The 16,405-nt window shown below is 52.2% G+C and overlaps 5 protein-coding genes across 5 annotated transcripts; 1 reads left to right on the top strand and 4 right to left on the bottom strand.

Moving 5' to 3' along the window:
• The first annotated feature begins 423 nt into the window (after positions 1–423).
• On the top strand, positions 424–7,362 carry COCSADRAFT_235908 (uncharacterized protein). Its single transcript, XM_007704992.1, has 4 exons — positions 424–487; positions 599–652; positions 795–5,999; positions 6,049–7,362. The coding sequence occupies exons 3-4, from the start codon at positions 824–826 to the stop codon at positions 7,131–7,133; spliced, it is 6,261 nt and encodes a 2,086-aa protein (XP_007703182.1). The 5' UTR covers positions 424–487; positions 599–652; positions 795–823; the 3' UTR covers positions 7,134–7,362.
• A 351-nt stretch (positions 7,363–7,713) lies between these two features.
• On the bottom strand, positions 7,714–9,502 carry COCSADRAFT_97447 (uncharacterized protein; the record flags this gene model as incomplete). The annotated part of the gene is made up of 3 exons (XM_007704991.1): positions 7,714–8,136; positions 8,314–9,317; positions 9,373–9,502. 3 exons carry the CDS (start codon positions 9,500–9,502, stop codon positions 7,714–7,716), a joined length of 1,557 nt encoding a protein of 518 aa, XP_007703181.1.
• Positions 9,503–9,753: 251 nt separating this feature from the next.
• COCSADRAFT_148934 (uncharacterized protein) lies at positions 9,754–12,005 on the bottom strand. The gene is made up of 2 exons (XM_007704990.1): positions 10,549–12,005; positions 9,754–10,495 (listed from the first exon to the last, which is right to left on the bottom strand). The coding sequence occupies exons 1-2, from the start codon at positions 11,639–11,641 to the stop codon at positions 10,077–10,079; spliced, it is 1,512 nt and encodes a 503-aa protein (XP_007703180.1). The 5' UTR covers positions 11,642–12,005; the 3' UTR covers positions 9,754–10,076.
• Positions 12,006–12,449: 444 nt separating this feature from the next.
• Positions 12,450–13,659, bottom strand: COCSADRAFT_148932 (uncharacterized protein). Its single transcript, XM_007704989.1, has 2 exons — positions 13,216–13,659; positions 12,450–13,161 (listed from the first exon to the last, which is right to left on the bottom strand). Exons 1-2 carry the CDS (start codon positions 13,619–13,621, stop codon positions 12,737–12,739), a joined length of 831 nt encoding a protein of 276 aa, XP_007703179.1. The 5' UTR covers positions 13,622–13,659; the 3' UTR covers positions 12,450–12,736.
• A 645-nt stretch (positions 13,660–14,304) lies between these two features.
• On the bottom strand, positions 14,305–16,142 carry COCSADRAFT_148929 (uncharacterized protein; the record flags this gene model as incomplete). The annotated part of the gene is made up of 1 exon (XM_007704988.1): positions 14,305–16,142. The coding sequence occupies exon 1, from the start codon at positions 16,030–16,032 to the stop codon at positions 14,305–14,307; it is 1,728 nt and encodes a 575-aa protein (XP_007703178.1). The 5' UTR covers positions 16,033–16,142.
• Positions 16,143–16,405: the final 263 nt, after the last annotated feature.

The following is a 16,405-nucleotide window of genomic DNA, read 5'->3' as shown; positions in this document are numbered from 1 at the left end:
TGTGGGCGGCCGGATGCTCAACAGCTGCGTGCCATCGGATGCGAGCGTCGGCGATCCGAGTTGTTGAGTAGAGCCCCCCAGCAGTTTGTGTAGGAACATAATGGTCTGCGTACCGTAGCGTGGACCCCTGCTGGCCCTAGCCACCCATGCATACGATGCGGGCCCATTTGTGAGGTGCTCGTCGAAAAAGTCGACGAGAACGGCGCCATCATAATCCACGCCAGCGCACCGCCTCCGACTCATTGCTCTCCTGCTCTCCCCACCCCAATTGCCTGAGCACTGCCGAGTGTCTTTTGTCCAAAACCCCCGGGGCCCCTCTCTCCAATTCCTGTTGCCTGCGGTTGACCCTCGACGCCGCTCGCAACACTTACCGCACCCAGCACGGGAGCTGCTACACCACACCCCTAGCAGTACACACCAATTCCCGCGCACACGACCACACACACGAACCCACTGTGGCCAGATTGACTTCTGTCTGAGTGAAGAGGTACGCATTGGCGGCTGGTGGTGAGCAATTGATCCTAAACTGCGCCTTCAATTGCTTGCACCGGCATCGCTCCTTCCCCGCCCACCGCACTTGCCTACTCACGCTGCTCAGACGCTCTTTCCCGCTCCAAGCCGCTCTTTCCATAGAGCCATAATCAGTCCCAAGGTATGCGCCTTCCGCTTTCCGCTTCCCACCCACTGCCTCCTGCTTCCCATCATCTCTCCTCCCAAACTCCCCAAGACTGTGTGCCCCGCCCGCCACTAGCACCCACAAAACAAACACATAGCTGACGCCCGCCATTCCACAGGGCACCAAGTAATCCCAATCCCCACAGCCATGTACGGTTCCGGTCAGCAGACGGGCATCTCGACGCCCCGGTCGGCGGCAAACCTGCGCCCGCTCATCCTCTCCCACGGCTCGCTCGAGTACACGCTCCTCATTCCCACTGCTCTGCACTTCAATGCGCAGCAGCTGAGGGATACCTTCACCTCTACCCTCCCCGAGCCCACCGACGAGCTTGCCCAAGATGATGAGCCATCTTCGGTGCCTGAGCTGGTGGCTCGGTACCTGGGCTTCGTGGCCAAGGAGGTAGAGGAGGGCGAAGACCCTGATTCGTTCGAGGAGGTCCTTAAGCTCGTCCTCACCGAATTCGAGCGTGCTTTCTTGCGCGGCAACGAGGTGCATGCGCTGGCCGCTTCGCTGCCTGGCATCACCGAGAAGAAGCTGGTGACGGTGCGGTCATACTACGCTGCTCGCGCCGCCGTAGAGCGACCCATCAAACACCACGAGTCGGCGCTTTTCCGCGAAGCCTCTGACGAGAACGCCTTCATATACGCTGTTCTAGGCGGACAGGGAAACATCGAAGAGTACTTTGATGAGCTCCGCGAGATCTACAACACCTACCCCTCATTTGTAGAAGATTTCATTGCCGCAGAAGCACAGCATCTATTGCAGCTGTCGCGAGACCCGCGCGCTGAGAAGCTCTACTCTAAGGGCCTTGATGTGATGCGATGGCTCAACAACCGAGACTCGCAACCCGACACCGACTACCTGGTATCTGCACCCGTCAGTTTGCCCTTGATTGGGTTGACACAGCTTGCACATTATGTCGTGACCTGCAGAGTTCTCGGGAGCCACCCGGGCCATGTGCGAAGCCGTCTGCGCGGTGTTACTGGTCACTCACAAGGTGTGGTCACAGCAGCAGCCATCGCCGAAGCAAAGAACTGGGAGACCTTTGAACGAGCTGCCAAGAAGGCTATTGAGATTCTCTTCTGGATTGGTACGCGAAGTCAACAAGCCTTCCCCAGGACATCACTCGCACCTACAGTGCTTCAAGATTCAATTGACAATGGCGAGGGCACACCGACACCTATGTTGTCGATCCGTGACCTCTCAAGAAAGGCGGTTCAGGACCACATTGACGCGACCAACGCTCATTTGCCCAAAGACCGACACATTGCCATTTCTCTTGTCAATAGTGCGCGCAACTTTGTTGTGACGGGCCCGCCCATCTCCCTGTACGGTCTGAACCTTCGTCTGCGCAAAGACAAGGCTCCTACCGGCTTAGACCAGACCAGGATACCCTTCACAGAGCGCAAAGTACGCTTTGTCAATCGTTTCCTGCCCATCACAGCCCCATTCCACAGCCCGTACCTCGCAGATGCGACCAAGCAGCTTGAGGATGATCTCAAGGCCATCAAGATTTCCACCGCCGACCTTGGCATCCCCATGTACGATACTCACACTGGCCAAGACCTACGCGAGACCGATACGGACGACATTGTGCCAAGACTCGTCCGCATGATCACTGCCGACTCAGTAGAATGGGAAAAGGCCACGGTATTCCCCAAGGCAACCCATATCCTTGACTTTGGCCCTGGCGGCATCTCTGGTCTCGGCGTTCTTACAAACCGAAACAAGGACGGCACTGGTGTCCGCGTTATCCTTGCCGGTGCCATTGATGGCCAAAACGCTGAAGTCGGGTACAAGCCTGAGATTTTTGACCGCGACTTCGACCATGCTGTCAAGTACGCTGTCGACTGGGTCAAGGAACACGGCCCTCGCCTTGTCAAGACTTCTACTGGTCAGACCTATGTCGACACCAAGATGAGTCGCACGCTCGGCTTACCCCCAGTCATGGTCGCTGGTATGACACCATGCACAGTACCATGGGACTTTGTTGCAGCGACAATGAACGCAGGCTACGAGATTGAACTTGCTGGTGGTGGTTACTACAATGAAAAGACCATGACTGCCGCCATCTCCAAGGTTGAGAAGGCCATTCCTGCTGGCAGGGGTATTACAGTCAACTTGATCTACGTCAACCCGCGTGCTATGGGTTGGCAGATTCCCCTCCTGGCAAAACTCAGGGCTGACGGAGTTCCCATTGAGGGTCTTACCATTGGTGCTGGTGTTCCATCTATTGAAGTCGCCAACGAGTACATTGAGACGCTCGGAATAAAGCACATTGCTTTCAAGCCGGGTTCGGTTGAGGCTATCCAACAGACCATCAACATTGCCAAGGCAAACCCCACTTTCCCTGTCCTTCTTCAGTGGACCGGTGGTCGTGGTGGTGGTCATCACTCATTTGAGGACTTCCACCAACCTATTCTCCAAATGTACAGCCGTCTGCGCAAGTGCGACAACCTCATTCTTGTTGCTGGTTCCGGCTTCGGTGGCGCTGAAGACACCTACCCATATCTCACTGGATCCTGGTCAACCAAGTTCGGTTACCCACCCATGCCTTTTGATGGTTGCTTGTTTGGTAGCCGTGTCATGACCGCCAAGGAAGCACATACATCCAAGATGGCTAAGCAGGCTATTGTTGATGCTCCGGGTCTTGAGGACAGCGAATGGGAAAAGACCTACAAGGGCCCTGCTGGTGGTGTCATCACTGTTCGCTCCGAAATGGGTGAACCCATTCACAAGCTTGCTACTCGCGGTGTCATTTTCTGGCACGAGATGGACCAGAAGATTTTCAGCCTTGACAAGGCCAAGCGCGTTCCCGAGCTGAAGAAGATGCGCGAGTACATTATTGAAAAGTTGAACAAGGACTTCCAAAAGGTCTGGTTCGGCAAGAACAAGAAGGGCATGTCTGTCGATCTTGAGGACATGACCTACGCCGAAGTTGTTCAACGTATGGTGGAATTGATGTATGTCAAGCACCAGTCTCGCTGGATCGACCCAAGCTTGAAGCGCCTGACAGGCGACTTTATCCGCCGGTTGGAGGAACGTTTCAGCAAGACCAGTAACGAGTCTCTAATCCAGAACTACGAAGAGCTCAACGACCCCTTCCCAATGCTCGAAAAGGTCTTCAAGGCTTACCCTGAGGCTGATGACCAGCTCATCAACGCTCAGGACGTGCAGCACTTCTTGCTGCTCTGCCAGCGCCGCGGTCAAAAGCCTGTTCCATTTGTTCCAGTTCTCGACGATACCTTTGAGTTCTTCTTCAAGAAGGATTCTCTTTGGCAATCCGAGGACCTTGATGCTGTCGTGGATCAGGACGTTGGCAGGACATGTATCCTGCAAGGCCCTATGGCTGTCAAGTACTCTACAAAGGTTGATGAGCCGATCAAGGAGATTCTTGATGGTGTTCATGAGGGCCATATCAAGTACTTGCTCCGCGACATCTATGGTGACGATGAGTCAAAGGTCCCTGTCATTGAGTACTTTGGCAGCAATCTGCTCGCTCCCCCCCAGGGCCTGGAGGTTGATGGCCTCACTATCTCAGAGCTTGAGAACAAGATCATCTACCGTCTTGCTGCCGCTCCTAACGCCACCATGCCTGAAGTTCATTCATGGCTTCAACTTTTGGCCGGTACAAGCTATTCATGGAGGCATGCCTTCTTCACTGCAGATATCTTCGTACAGGGTCAGCGCTTCCAGACCAATCCGACTGCACGGATATTCGCGCCCACTCGTGGTATGATCGTCGAGATTCAGAACCCCAAAGAGCCTGCCAAGACTAGCATTATCGTCAAGGAGCTGCACACTGGCGGCAAGCTGATCAAAACAGCTGATGTCAGTCTCACAAAAGACAACGAGATTCTGCTCAACCTCTACGAAGAGCGCACTGCCCTCAAGCAGCCAGTGGCGTTGCCTTTCCGCTTCAATTATCGTCCCGATGTGGGTTACGCGCCCATTCACGAAGTCATGGAGGCCCGCAACGACCGGATCAAGGAATTCTACTACAAGATCTGGTTCGGTGATGAAGCCTGCCCATTTGATGCTTCTGTCACTTCGCGCTTCGATGGTGGCCGTGCCACTGTGACAAGTGAGGCCATCAACGATTTTGTTCACGCAGTCGGCAACACAGGCGAGGCTTTTGTTGATAGACCAGGCAAAGAGGTTTTTGCGCCTATGGATTTCGCAATTGTCGTTGGCTGGAAGGCTATCACCAAACCTATCTTCCCCCGCGCAATTGACGGTGACTTGCTCAAGCTAGTGCATCTTTCCAACGGCTTCCGCATGATCTCTGGTGCTGAGCCTCTCAAGAAGGGCGATGTACTTGATACGACTGCTCAGATCAACGCTGTCATCAATCAGGACTCGGGTAAAATGGTCGAAGTTTGCGGTACCATCACTCGCGATGGCAAACCGGTAATGGAGGTCACTAGCCAGTTCCTATACCGTGGCGCGTATGATGACTTCGAGAATACGTTCCAAAGGAAGGTTGAGAAGCCTATCCAGCTGCACCTAGCTACCAGCAAGGACGTCGCCATTTTGCGATCAAAGGAGTGGTTCAATTTTGAAGAGCCCGAGATTGACCTGCTTAACAAGACTTTGCTTTTCAAGCTGGAGACTGTTGTTAGGTATAAGAACAAGACTGTCTTCTCAGACATTGAGACCCAAGGAGAAGTCCTGCTCGAGCTCCCTACCAAAGAGATTATTCAGATTGCTTCGGTCGATTACCGATCAGGTACCGCGTTTGGAAATCCTGTTATGGACTACTTGGAGCGTAACGGAGCTGCAGTCGACCAACCAGTGCTCTTTGAAAATGCTATTCCGTTGCACGGCAAGACACCTCTGAGCCTCAAGGCTCCCGCCTCCAACGAGAACTATGCTCGTGTCTCTGGCGATTACAACCCCATTCACGTTTCACGTGTCTTCGCCAGCTATGCCAATCTCCCCGGTACCATCACTCATGGCATGTACTCCAGTGCAGCTGTCCGAAGTTTGGTTGAGACATGGGCTGCGGAGAATAACGTTGGCCGTGTCAGGAGCTACCACGTCAACCTCGTTGGTATGGTCCTTCCTGATGACATGCTAGACGTCAAGCTCCAGCACGTTGGTATGGTTTCTGGTCGCAAGATCATCAAGATCGAGGTCAGCAACCAGGAAACTGAAGACAAGGTTCTGCTTGGTGAGGCTGAGGTTGAACAACCCACAACATCCTATGTCTTCACTGGTCAAGGTTCCCAGGAACAAGGCATGGGTATGGAGCTCTACAACAGCAGTCCTGTTGCTAAGGAGGTTTGGGACCGTGCCGACAAGCACTTCATGGACAACTATGGTAAGTTCAATACGCTAAGACACTTTCTGTCCTGTCTAATCCTGAATAGGTTTCGCTATCACGAACATTGTGAAGAACAACCCGAAGGAGTTGACCATTCACTTTGGTGGACCTGTCGGCAAGGCTATCCGCCAGAACTACATGTCTATGACATTCGAGACAGTCGCTGCTGACGGCACTATCAAGTCTGAGAAGATTTTCAAGGAGATTGACGAGAACACCACATCGTACACTTACCGTTCACCAGCTGGTCTACTCTCAGCTACTCAGTTCACACAGCCGGCTCTGACCCTCATGGAGAAGGCGTCCTTTGAGGACATGCGTGCCAAGGGCTTGATCCAAGTCGAAAGCACGTTCGCCGGGCATTCGCTTGGTGAATACTCCGCTCTAGCAGCCATGGCTGAGGTCATGCCTATCGAGAGTTTGGTTTCGGTCGTGTTCTACCGTGGTCTTACGATGCAGGTTGCTGTCGAGCGTGACGAGACCGGTCGTTCCAACTACTCTATGTGCGCTGTCAACCCTAGCAGGATTTCTAAGACCTTCAACGAGCAAGCGCTTCAATATGTTGTTGAGAACATTGCTGAAACAACCGGATGGTTGCTGGAGATTGTCAACTACAACATTGCCAACATGCAGTACGTCGCTGCTGGTGATCTTCGCGCTCTTGATTGCCTCACTGGCGTAACAAATTACCTCAAGCAACAGAAGATTGACATTCAGGCGCTTATGCAAACTCTCTCGCTTGAAGAGGTCAAGAACCATCTAGTTGAGATCATCAAGGGGTGTGCTGAGCAAACAGAGGCCAAGCCTAAGCCTCTCGATCTGCAACGTGGCTTTGCTACCATTCCGCTCAAGGGTATCGATGTGCCCTTCCACTCGACTTTCTTGCGTTCTGGTGTTAAGCCGTTCCGATCCTTCCTGCTCAAGAAGATCCACAAGACATCGATTGACCCGAGCAAGCTGGTGGGCAAGTACATCCCCAACGTGACTGCGAAGCCATTTGCGTTGACCAAGGAGTACTTTGAGGATGTGTACAAACTTACCAACTCTCCCAAGATTGGCAACATTCTAGCCAACTGGGAGAAGTATGAGGAGAGTGGAAAGGAAGAGACCAAGACTGAGGCAGCTGCCTAAGTTTGGTGACGATTATTGCATGTTGTATTGACTCATAGGAAGCCCAGATGAGCAAGTAGACAAGGATAAAAAAGGAAGGCGTTTTGGGAGACAAGTGGGTAGATGTATATGATGTGGATTTTGGTTTTGATATCCAGGCTTTGGAGAGGCTTATGCTGTATGAACTTTTACCCGTACGACGAACGTTGAGTAATGCATTCGTTACCATCTATGAGAACGAATTTTCTGTAATTTCTGCATGTGCGCGGTATATCCAGAATTCGACTTACGTCCATTTCAGGAAACAAAAAGAATCGCGTGACACAAGAACCAAGACCAAGACCAAGCGACTCTCCAAACACCACTTTCGCCATTTTGTTATGCTTTGAGCAGTAAGGCCCCTTGAATTCAAGCCCAACCACCCGGTGTCAGTCCTATATGCCCTAGAACTTTTCCATCCAAACTCAACACAGAAAGCTATGAATAAGCATAGCTTAGAACCAACAAAGCAAATGAGAGGACAAACAGAAAGGGGTGTACAAATGACCCGGAATAAAGATATAAAAGAAAAAAGAGGGAAACAGAGAAAGACTTGGAAAAACTACCTAAATATATTCCTCTTTCGAGTAGTTCTACTACTGCCTTCCAGCAAGTGTGCAGAGGAAACTGAATCCGCCATGCTGTTTGATGTAGCAGAAGGTAGCTGAGGCATAGTATGTGCGTGGATGAGGGGCGGAGCCGCCTCGATATGTCTTTGGCCGGTGTACGGCGTGTGTTGCGATTGGTAGGGCGGCAAATGTTGTTGTTGCCAGTTTTGCTGATACGGGTTATGGTACCCTTGCTGTTGTTGCTGATGGCCCATGTACGAGTTCGAGGCTACGCGATGGGGAGTTTGCGGCATGTAATCGCCTTGCGAGTGTTGTGATTGTTGCTGCTGTTGCTGCTGTTGTTGTTGGGAACGGAGGAGGCCAAAGGCCCAGTTTGAGAGATTGAAGCCACCGAAGATGATGATGGCTGTGAAGATCTGCAGGGACTACGAATTAGCGGTCTGAATCAAATTTGGAATCAAAATCTTGTTTCTGGGACTTCAAGAGATAAAAGGGATGGAACCAAGCATGCTCAGTCTCTGTGTACTAGATATATGCAGGCTCGGTTTTCGGTCTCATCCCATACCTAAAAGCAGAAAGACTAGCACACATACCATAGATTTGTAGCTGAACTCTTCAACAAAACTGTTGAAAATCATAGCAAATGTCTTTGCTGTCACACTTGCGCGCGCAACCTTCTTAGGGTCACGGTTCATGCAAGTCTCCCACACACCACAGGCCTTCTCCATGGCTGGTACCACCTCCTGGGGCCGGCAGCGATTGCGATTGTACTCGGTGGCACAAGCAGCAATCTCCACCATGACCTCCGAGGCATGCTTGGAAGACTCGATGTCCACGTCGGTCATGACGCCCGCCCATGCAGAATAGACAATGTATATGAAGAGGCTGCCAAGAAACATGTTGACGGTGAGTTGAAGGTAGTAGGAGAGTACAGAAGGAAGGTTTGGATGGGCTTCGATCCACGACAAGAATCCACCGAGACTCATAGCAAAGGTTTGTTGAACAGGCCCCGCCTCTTTTGGGGCAATGGGCCGGCGGGCTTGATCGTTGTCTGAGTCGTCAGCATCGTCATCACGAAGGGCGACTCGCTTCTTAGACCGCGATCGCTCGGAGCGGCGCTTGACGATGCGGCTCTCTGCCTTTTTGGAGTAGGGCTTTTGGGGCTGGAGCTGGTCCTTGTCTCGTTCTCGCTCCTTGTCACGATCCTTGGTTGGGCTTGGGGTCGACATGAAGGTCCGCTTGAACCAGCTGTCGCGGCGGCCACCCTTCCTGTCGGCATCGCCATTAGCCAGTCGTCCCATCTTGTTGGCCAATTGTGTGTCTGGTGTGCCGATGTCGCTGTCTATCATCGGGGTGCCAGGGGTCTCGCCGCCTGAACTAAAGTCGATGTCGTGTGATGGGGTGCGCATCGACCAAGGGCTGGGCTGGATGTGTGCGGGTAGTGAAGAGGCTGGTGTGGAGGGCAAGGGCTTGCTCGGGTCGCGGCTGAAGTATGTCATGCGGTTGTCGGGGTCGCGTAAACGAGTTGGCGTCGCAAAGCCGCCTTTGGAGGGGGAGTCGACGACGGAGTGGGGGCCTGCGTGGCCCAACCAGGGCCCTGGGGTTAGCCGTCATGTTCCATCTCGCATGCCATGTGCGGAAATCAAGCCAACCGGTCGGAGAGTGCTTACGCTTCTTTTGCTGGCTGGCGGCGAGGAAGGGCGATTGTGCGTCAATGGGTCCTGTCTGATTTGTCCACTCAAAGTCCATGGGCGTAGTCGAAGGGCGGTGGCTTCGCGACATGGTGTCTGCCATCGACTGGGCCGTAGCAAAGGCCAGGCAAGAAAAGGTTCGGGGGTGGGATGTGTCGGAGCAGCGGGCGTTTGGCTGTTGTTGATCAACACCTGGGTTCCTGGGTGGCCACCTGCGGACTTCCGGCGCTAATCCCCATTAGGACAATGGCGGTTGCGCTGGTGCAGCATGGGGAATATGCCACGAGCACTCTACGTTGGCACCATAAGCTGATCTTGGTCACGTCTGCACTGAAATCATGTGACTAGGTACCTCGCTCTGCCAATGTACAAGTCATGTGTCCATTTCATTTCAAATCTACAGTGGCCATTGCTTCCCAGCCATACCTGGACCCTCCACATCTCTCTCTGGAGTATCAGGTATAGTTAGTCTATCCCAAACCTCAAATAGCAAACATGATTACCTACATATCCCAAACAACTTGGACACAGTCCGTCCTAGAGAATATTGATACAAACTATTTTGAGCTGAAAACGTGTTCTGGAAGAAGAAGGAAGAAAGAAGAAAGGAATGCCTCCCAAATTTTTAAAGTCTCACAACAGCCATGGCCAGCCTCGGGCTTCCTCTATGCTGGTGTGAGGCCGACCTTGACGCCATTCAACGAGCAAAGGGTCAGTGTTAGACCTTCTTGCCATGGCCCAGGGTCTCTGCTCTCAATGGCTTTGAATTCTTGTACAAGGCGGACAGTGACGTAGCTAGCTTCAATAAGCGCATACTGCTGGCCGAGGCAGATACGTGGGCCACCATTGAACGGGAGGTACTCCCACCCAGGACGCAGTGTCTCCCAGCGCTCCGGCTTGAACTCGTCAGCATCCGATCCATAGATATCCTGACGGCGGTGCATTGTGTATGGTGAGTAGCCGACTGTTGTGCCCTTGGGAACGAAGAGCGGTGACCGGCCGTCGGGACCACCACCAAGGGGCAGCACAGTGTCGCGGGTGGCGTAGCGTGAGTTTCCAGGTACAACGGGGTGGATGCGAAGTGCTATACGATGCGTTTAGTATGGGCATGCTACTACTGGATCAGCCAAAACTTACATTCGTTCAGACACCACTTGACGTATTTGAGATTCTTCAATTCTGAGTATGTCGGTGTGCGCCCTTCAAGTGTGGCAACCTCCTCCCTAAGTTTTGCGAAGATTTCCGGGTTCTTGGAAATAGCGAAGAACATGTTGCTCAGCAAACTCGCAGTCGTGTCGCGGCCAGCAAGCAGGATGTTGATGAGCTCTTCGCGTATCCTCTTCTTGTCCGTCGTTTGCTTTGCCACCTCCTGGATGAAGTAATACTTGTCGCCGCCAGCCGCCTTTTCAGCATCCAAGTTCTGTCGGAACTGCAGAGCATCATCGACAAATTTCTCAATGTATGTGTGGCAGATTTCGATGGCCCTCTTGCCTTCAGTATTTCTCCTGAAGCGATCAAGGGGGCCGTAGCGAGCGCGGACGGTAACATCTTCTTGTGCAAAGTTGAATGCCTTGCCAAATATGGCGTCTTCGTTGTCAGCGTCTTCCTGACCAAGCATGCGAAGTGAGTCGGTCGAGTGGTTGAACAAGAATTCGGTTGCGGTGTCAAGCGTCAAGTGGAAGAAGAGGTCTTGCAAGTCAACTGTCGAGCCATCCTTGGGAATATGCTTGAGCATGAGGTTGAAGTGGCGTTCGAAAGCATCAATGTCGGCAACCTGGTCGCGTGCAAAGTTGGGGCGTAGGAGATGACGGCTGTTGGCCCAGCGGTCACCATCTGCGTTGAAAATGCCATGGCCCAAAAGAGGACCAAAAGCAGGCTGTCGGTGGGCAAAGCTGTAGTCCTTGAACTTCAAGCTTAAGACGGCCTTGATGTTCTCGGGCTCGCAGGTCATGATGTAAGGCTGGTTGACGATTCGGTTGTGGTAAGTGTTGCCGAGCCTCTCGTAGCGCTTCTTGGTTTCTTGCAAGGTGATATGGTTTTTGCTATATTTAGCCATGGCCTTCATGACATCGAGCCCCAGAATAGGGTCCTTGTGAAATTGGGCCTTGCATGGCTGGCAGCCGTGCTCCTTCTTGAAGCGGCGGCGTGCGAGGTAGAGTGCGATGCGGGTATACAGAAAGTATGAAACGGCAGCACCCGCAAGAATGACGACGAGGGGCGATTGCGCCATTGTGTCTTGAGGATCGGGACTTTGTTGAGCGAGCGGATGGGTGTGTGGAGGGGAAGTCAATGGATCGTCGAGATCAGCCAGCCTTTTAATCAATGGCACAGAGATATGACTCGATGGTGGGGTAGCAGAGGTTCACTCCAATGTCGGCTTCTCCGATCAAGGTCTTTTTCCAGATGTCGACAGGAATGGGCAAGATGCGTTTCCTCTGTAGTAACGAAAGTGCGGTCGTGCGAGTTTCTCGGCCGAGGTGTAGTCGAATGGGTTATTGTTGTGGAATACCAGGCTTCTCCACAGCCAGCAAGGCTCGCAAGGCTCACTCTTTTTGGAATCTGGATGGACGTGCAGCAGGGAGAGAGTGTGCCAAGAGGGGGGGCAGATGTGCTTCTTATAGGCTCGGAAGCGGTCAGTCAGCGCTACATTTTGGACAATGTCGGCGATGGCGACGGGACCGTTAGCCATTCTAGCAGTGAGCTCCGAGACAGGAAACATCGGCATAGGCGGACTACGTAGGTGTACGCGGTGTACGCTCGGTGATGCCGATATGGCTGCAATGCTCCGACGAGCGCTAGGGGCAAAGCCAGTACCTGATTGGTCACTCCACCACCCGACATAGTGGGAACGTCGCATTTGGGGCAACCACCGTACCGCCGCTTGTATCTACCCACCTTCGGAAAATGCGGCACTTTTTAAGCATCCGCTCCGAAATTCTTGTTTTGTGGAGCATCCGTGTAGGGTGTGTGTAAACATGCTTGTATATTTATCTACTTTGTGGCGTGTGTGCGTTCACATGTATACAGATGTACATCGACTTGAAACCAAACACAATGCCATAAAACCAACCATTTCCAAGGTCAACAAATTCTGCATCCAATCAATCTGAACACGCTGTCGCCATGCATTTCCTAATGTTGAATGATGCTTTGGACCTCCATAAAAGAAAATCATATCGACAGGGAACCTCGTCCACATCGTCAGCCTATGCGGGCCCTGTATGTAAATCCTCCTGTACTACACACTCTGGCACCCTACATCTTCTTCACATGCTCCCCGCACTGTGAAGAGATCGTTACATACCGAGGGATCTCGTGCCTCGTCTTAACCCGACGAGATCCACTTCATGTGATTGATCGTCTCCCTTTCCAGGTACTCGTACACCTGCCCATAGTCTTTGCACACATGTTTGGCGTCCCATCCGTCACTCCCTCCTAGGTCCTGCCCATGCTCACCGCCTGGAAAGCTCGTCGCCGCTCCCTCGAGCGCTACATCTCCCGCACACATGATGGCCTGTCTAATATACTCAAAACAGTGGTTGATGTGCCACGGTTTTTTGATAGGGTCTACCGATGCCGGTGAGGCAACCGTAAGCTTCATGGTGTTATACGCTTCAAGTATCGTGTACAGGCAGTGTAACTGGTGCGTAACCGACGTAGTGAATACCGTCTGATTGGGGTAATCATGGATTGGATGTGGTAGGTTGGAGTATTCCGACGCATTCTTTACTTCGACATAGCCAAGGCCCTCTTTGACTTGGTCAGCAATGTTCGTATCCGAAAATGAGTAGCTTCACCCCGTACCTGGAACGATGCTCAGCCAAGCATGCTGCGTCTCCTTGCTCCAAAAATCCGTCGGCTCTTCAGGAGCAAACACAGTATTAGGCTTAAAACTAACAATCTGCTGGCCAAATGTTGGCGCAAACCCAGTAATGTCACCGGCAAGTTCGTAGAGATGGCCCTTTTCGTATTTCTGCCATCTCTTCTCGGCCAGAAGTCCTACAATCACCAACAGAAGTGTCGTGTCGATCATCCACCGGTACCTCCTCACCCGCCTCCACACTGTTTTCCTTCTCCGCCGAGGCTGAGCGGCATTTTCTGTATCCCATTCGTCACCGACCTCTGTGCTTGAATCGGAGCCATCAACGACATTGTGCAGCGCGTCATATGGCTGATGACGCTTCGAAGTATCATTTGTGGCAAACTCCATGGTGGACACGCCGTGGCTTGGTTTGTAAGGTGCAATTGCTGACATTGTGGATAGCTAATCTTTTGTGGATATGTACCATCTTAGTATATAGAAGCGAAGCGGCGCTTGTGCGGCATCATCTTCATCGCTGCAAATGATCAAACGCGTTTTGCGACACTAATCGTTCGATGCTACACATTGAGCCTCGGCGGGTGTCTTGGTGTCCGGTGATACTTTTCTTGGTACTATCATTAGCAGAAATCAGCCATCTTAACAGAGGCATAGTATGTGTGGCTTGCATGCAAGAGCGCTCCAGTGCTTGCAGCATCAGCTCGGGAAATAGCGCGAGGGTGGTAAGTAGTGGTCACGTATAGGGAGAGCTCAACACAACGCGCTGCAAGTATCGTGTTCCTGATTGGGCAGACCACACAATTTCACAATCTCAGTGCATGGCTTAGCATGGAAAGGAAATATAGGTAACCGTCTTGCCATGGTAGCCTGACTAACGCTAGGCAGACGAGGGCACTGTCCAAAGTAGGAAGTAGGTACAAGCACAAGAGGCAATAGCATCGTCATCGGCCTTGGCAGATGCTGACGCGCCCATTCGTCCTTAGTTACACGACCTCAAACCCGGCTGATACCAAATCACAAGGCCGGATCTATCCCGCACACCATCAGCATATCCATTTCACTTACTCAACAATTCACAAGTGTCGCTGATCGGTACCATAGTTTGGTGAGCGGAGAATGGACGCCGGTTTACCCTTCTTCAGTGCCTGTGCAGCGTGCTCTTTGACTGCGAGCAGCGATTCTTTAGCGGTATCATTGTTCGTGACGACATCCAAATCCTCGATTGACGACTCCTTGGGCTGAGAATACGCACTTTCTACTGATACAGCCTGATTGCGGGTGTTCTTCCGCTTCTTAGCTATCTCATAAGAATTTTGTCGCTCAAACGGCTTAGGTGAGACATTTCCTGAACGGATAAAGCGGGCATAGGCTACAGTAACAGAATCGCCATGGCCATGGAAGCGGGTGTCTGTTTCTTCGAGGCTTGAGAGATGGCGAGTCTTCGTGGGGTGCTTGTTCCATCTTCCCTTGCGCTGAATTTCAGGGTTCCGTACGAGTAATGATTGCTCTGAAGGTTGTAACAAATTCTGGCCAACATACGGGGATGTTTCGTCCATGGCATCCCCTCTTGAAACATCTCCGCTGGAAACAACCCCATTCAGGGGCACACTTGCAGGACGAGACGGATGGCAAGAAGAAGCGGTACTGGTAACCTGGCTGTTCGGAGGCGCTAATAGCGGCAGATCGTCTTTGTCGTCTGCAGCGCAGTCGAAACCCGTGGTTCGGTCATCGTCGTCTGGAAAGACTACAATCGTGGGCTTAAAGCTGTCTGATGCGCTGTTCCAGCTACCAAGCCAGCCTGCGAGCTTGAAATTGACCCGCTCAAGCCCCCGCCTGGCAGATGGACTGACCATTTCCAAAGAGTGGCTTGCAGAAGAGCTTCGCCGCCCTCTCCCTCTTACTTTCTGCTCCAGCGGCACATCATCCCATATCACTTCACAGCTACTGGTCTTTGTTTCTATGACTTGCATCGTCGGTGTGGCCGGATCAGGCCCTTCCTCATTGGTAATGTCGTGTGCGTCCCATGAGGGCGTGATGGCGACAACGTGTACATCGGTTCGTGTGATCGCCGGGTCTGCCACACTGCTCTTCATTGTGTGGATTGTGTTCGGGCACGATATATAATTACTGGCAGCTCTTCTTCGCGTATTGGTCGGTCTGGAGAGCGGTTTGGCCTCGTGCTTTGAAGTCTGGTGTAGGCTCTTGGGTATGATAACTGTGCTCGAGACCTGGGAAGAGGGTTTAGAGCCACTCCTTTCAAAATCGACGGTCTTGATGTGACAAAGGGCCTTGGAGTCATGATCTTCTGTGTTCCGTCGTAGTCCACTGAGCGACGTGATAGTGTCGTACTTCGCTCTCTTCTTGATACAAGACTTCAAGGGCAAGTGCCGATCGCGTGACCTTGGGTTCATGTATGCCTTGGCTAGGTCTGGATCCGAGTTGGAGCGTACCGCGGTTGATCTAGTTAAGATTGGTCTCATTCTCGTCAACATTCCATCTGTCGCCGGTTTACGGCAAGGCTGGCTAGGTCTCAAAGGATGTTTGGGAACAGGTTCTGTCCGCTCAAAGAGAAGGCTTTGAGAGCTCGCAAATGGTTTTGTAGCCTCTTCCGCAACTATCACAAGTCCGTTACGTGAGCTGATAAGAGGCCACCGTATGGTAATGGGAGATGGCTGTAGTGAAGTAGGCGATAGAGATACGGCTGCATGTTCTGGGTGGTGCATGTCATCTTTCGATTGGAATGCGTTCAGCGCTGTGATTTCCGTCCTTTTTTCTCTCCTTGTACCGTTCGAGACGGTCATATCGCTGGTAGACCTCTTCAATGAGTCCCTAGGGATAGTTTCTAAGCGTGGGTTGGTGGCATCTCCCTTCGCATGGCCTTCACCTTCCTCGATGCCGCGTGTGAAAGGATGGGGAAGCCCTGAGGAATATCCTCCATCTCCACTCGTGTTTGGCGATGGTGTTTCCGAAGGAGTGGGCTGGTCGGGTACAAGATATGAGATAAGCGTAGTGATTAGGTTGTCGCTAGAAGGTCTAAGCATGGCTTCCATGAGCGTTGGAACAGCTACAAAGGCAAGCCCTTATACCCAAAGATAGAGAGTTGCTCGTTTACTGTTAGGAATAGTTGTTCAAGTAGGACTTAAGAATCTCCGTGATGTCGATGAGGATTTAGGG

Source organism: Bipolaris sorokiniana (assembly GCF_000338995.1).
Source record: "Bipolaris sorokiniana ND90Pr unplaced genomic scaffold COCSAscaffold_13, whole genome shotgun sequence".
Classification (NCBI taxonomy): domain Eukaryota; kingdom Fungi; phylum Ascomycota; class Dothideomycetes; order Pleosporales; family Pleosporaceae; genus Bipolaris; species Bipolaris sorokiniana.
This window is presented reverse-complemented; position numbering and strand designations above follow the sequence as displayed.